The sequence below is a fragment of the Gymnodraco acuticeps genome, unplaced genomic scaffold, assembly GCF_902827175.1.
Source record: "Gymnodraco acuticeps unplaced genomic scaffold, fGymAcu1.1, whole genome shotgun sequence".
Classification (NCBI taxonomy): domain Eukaryota; kingdom Metazoa; phylum Chordata; class Actinopteri; order Perciformes; family Bathydraconidae; genus Gymnodraco; species Gymnodraco acuticeps.
The window spans coordinates 1-3099 of NW_022990710.1; the positions used below are offsets into that span (position 1 = coordinate 1).

The following is a 3099-nucleotide window of genomic DNA, read 5'->3' on the forward strand; positions in this document are numbered from 1 at the left end:
TAGAGTCTAATCTCTCTGTGTTATATAAAATACTAAAAGGTTAAACTCCAAGGCTATCTCTTTTGAGGGTGGTGAAAACTGCACAGCACATCACCAGGACAGAGCTGCCATCCATGGATGACCTTTACTGCCAGCGGCTCAGGAAGAAAGCCTTCAGGATTATAAAAGACCCCCATCACCCCAGCCACAAACTGTTCTGTCTGCTGCCGTCTGGCAGGCGGTACCGCAGCATCCGGACTAAAGCCACCAGACTCAGGGACAGTTTCATCCTAGAGGGCATAACACTATTAAACACCTGAGCTAGCACCATTATTTTTCTTTTTCTGACTATTTTATTTAAGTCTTATAAAAATGTATATCTTGTAAATGCACTGTAGCACTGTTGAGGAACCTGTGACCTAAGTTTTTCATTTATTGCAACTACACCGTAGAGTCTACATATTTGAATCTTGAATCTCTTACATGTTGTAGAGGGCAGTATTAATGCAGACATGGATCTGCCAATCCACAATGTAAGTTCAAATGGAAAGCAGAGGTGTTTCTTAAAAGTCTATATTGGTGGACAATACAATGTGTGTGCAGCAAAAACACACTGCTTGTTTTTTCACTCAAGTCTTTAATTGACATTTATTTAAAAGAACACCAAAACACAGAAAACCGCAGGACTTTACATATTTGTCATGGCAGAGTTTAACTTGTAAAATCAGAGTGAATTAGACAACTGTAGTGTGATTCTTTCTTAGTTCCTCTTCTTAGATTTGGCCGGTGTGTGTGCAGGCTTGGGGGTGGAGTTGTAAGTGGAGGACAGCAGCATGGTGAGGAGCAGCAGCACAGGAACCAGCAGGTAGGGAACGTATATGGAGAACAGCAGCCAGCGCTCCTGTGGGGTCTGGGGACCAGGGTGGGGCTTCATCGGGAACTGATAGAAGAGGATGTGAGTGAGGATGGGGACCAGAGTGGTGGCTACATGTGTGGCGTACACGATGGCAGGAGTCCTGATCCACTTACAGCCACCTGAAAGACAAGAAACACACAGAGATATAAGAAGAGTCTTCATGCTGCACAATACAAGAAGCTTAATTCATAACTACAAAAGTTACCAGACTCCAGACTAGGGATTTTTTAAATATCATGTTCAATGCTTTGGAAGCAAAATACCATTTGTCTCAATTTATTTGGGGAGGCGACGAAAAAAAAAAAAACCTATTTAAAATAATTTACATGAACTTCAAATAGACACCGCGCAGGGATTTATGGTTGACGAAAAATAACAAAAGTATAATTAATTTAATCAAAAATACGTAAATAAATAATTTATGCAGGAATAAACAAAAAATAAATGCTGAAATAAATATATGAATAAGTACGTAAATTCTAATTAATAATAATTAAAAAAATACTCAAATAAAAACAGAAATAAATACGCACAGGAATAAACTAAATTAATATAGAATTAAATTAACAAAAACGTAAATAAATACAAACAAGAACAAACAAAAAAATAATCATATACATTCTGAGATCAATACAGGAATAAATTAATAAACAAGTAAATACATATTTATTTCTGTAACCAACATTTAGCATGCCATTTACTGACCTTTAAGGAAAGCATAAGCTGCAACGGGAAAGAAAGGCGTTTGAAACAAAGCCTCGCAAAAAATAAAAGATGTGAACCACTGTGGAGGGTCCAGCACCATGGGGTCTTTGAACATCCTCTGCCATACCACCTGATAAGATCCTTCAGCTGGAGGAGAGAAAGAGTAATGTTGTCATAGCCACCAAGTTTCAGTCACTTTAAGTATTCGTGTTGAAATGTGGATTCTATTTCCTCCTGTCACTTACCGGCTGAGAGGTACACATGTCCCGGTAGCAGGGCTTGTAGTCAATAAACAATGTTATAGGAATATGAGAGGGCGAAATAAAAGAAGAGAGGATTTCAAACACGCGGATAGACATTTCGAAATCTTATTCAGCACAATGACAGATAAGAAACTGGGACCAAGTTCGCAGCAGCAGAGTGTCATAGAAACGCGTGTTCCCATGAGGAATCCCATTGGCTTCCGCAGGAGAAGGGGGCGGGCCTTAACGCACACGGCCGCTATCAGGTGCTCCTCGTTAGTGTCGGAAATACTCAAAAAAATGCTATGGAAACATCAAATAACGTTTTTTGTAACGTTTATTTAGCTAGTTATTATTTTTTCTGTTCAGTATTATCTGTTAATTTAATTGTTGGTATGGTCATAGGTCAGTGTATGTTTTTGGTCATTGGATTTTCTTTTCACAAATGGAAATTCAAAAACAAAAAACGACTGTATATTTTGATTTCGTTTCAAATTGAAAAACCAAAATTGAAATACAAGGCGTTTTTCTTTATCATGGTCAAAAATGGATTTACTAAACTTAAAAAACGGGATGATTTTCTATTTCTCAAAACAAAAAATAAAATCACTAGAAAACAGAAACAAAAAAACCCCCCGTTTTTTCATATTCTGCTACCGGAAGTTGTCTTTCAAAATAAGAGCGCAGATGAGGACGGCCAATCCGTGTATCTACGGTCCATTTGTTTTCACAACAAAAACAGCCAAGACACATATTGAGCCCAGATAAAGAATGTTATTGAGGGCTGGAAATATAATAGGCCTGTGTCTAAAATGGACAACATTGTTAGGAGATTTCAACTATACAGCGATTCTGCACTGCGGTCACTCAGCCGTCTCTCGAGTTTGTTATTATTTTTTCTGCCAATAGTTATTCGTGAGATCGATCCTGTGGACTTAGTAGCCTACTAGTGAAACTACTCCCACAACAAGTACTATGAAGTACTTACTGTGTACTTTTTGAGTAATCCTCTGTCAATGTCCCCTCCCGCAACCCTGTCTCCTAAAATTACGTTCCCACAGAACTAAACTGCATTCTCAATTACGTTTAGCGAGAAACTTATTTTCTCCCACGTTACGTTCGTTATGAACGTATCTCAAATAAGTTTATTTTCTACATATCTTCTAGAAACATATTTTCTTCCACGTTACGTTTCTTGTGAACGTATCTTAAATACTTTTATTTTCTACATATCTTTGCCATTTATTGTCTTGCTTA

At 37.8% G+C, this 3099-nt stretch overlaps 1 protein-coding gene across 1 annotated transcript; it reads right to left on the reverse strand.

Annotated features, from left to right (window-relative positions):
* Positions 1-596: 596 nt before the first annotated feature.
* Positions 597-2065, reverse strand: tmem97 (transmembrane protein 97). Its single transcript, XM_034231625.1, is given in 4 exon segments — positions 597-1014; positions 1601-1718; positions 1721-1747; positions 1846-2065. Coding segments are annotated over 4 exon segments (534 nt in total). The 5' UTR covers positions 1960-2065; the 3' UTR covers positions 597-739.
* Between the last annotated feature and the right edge of the window lie 1034 nt (positions 2066-3099).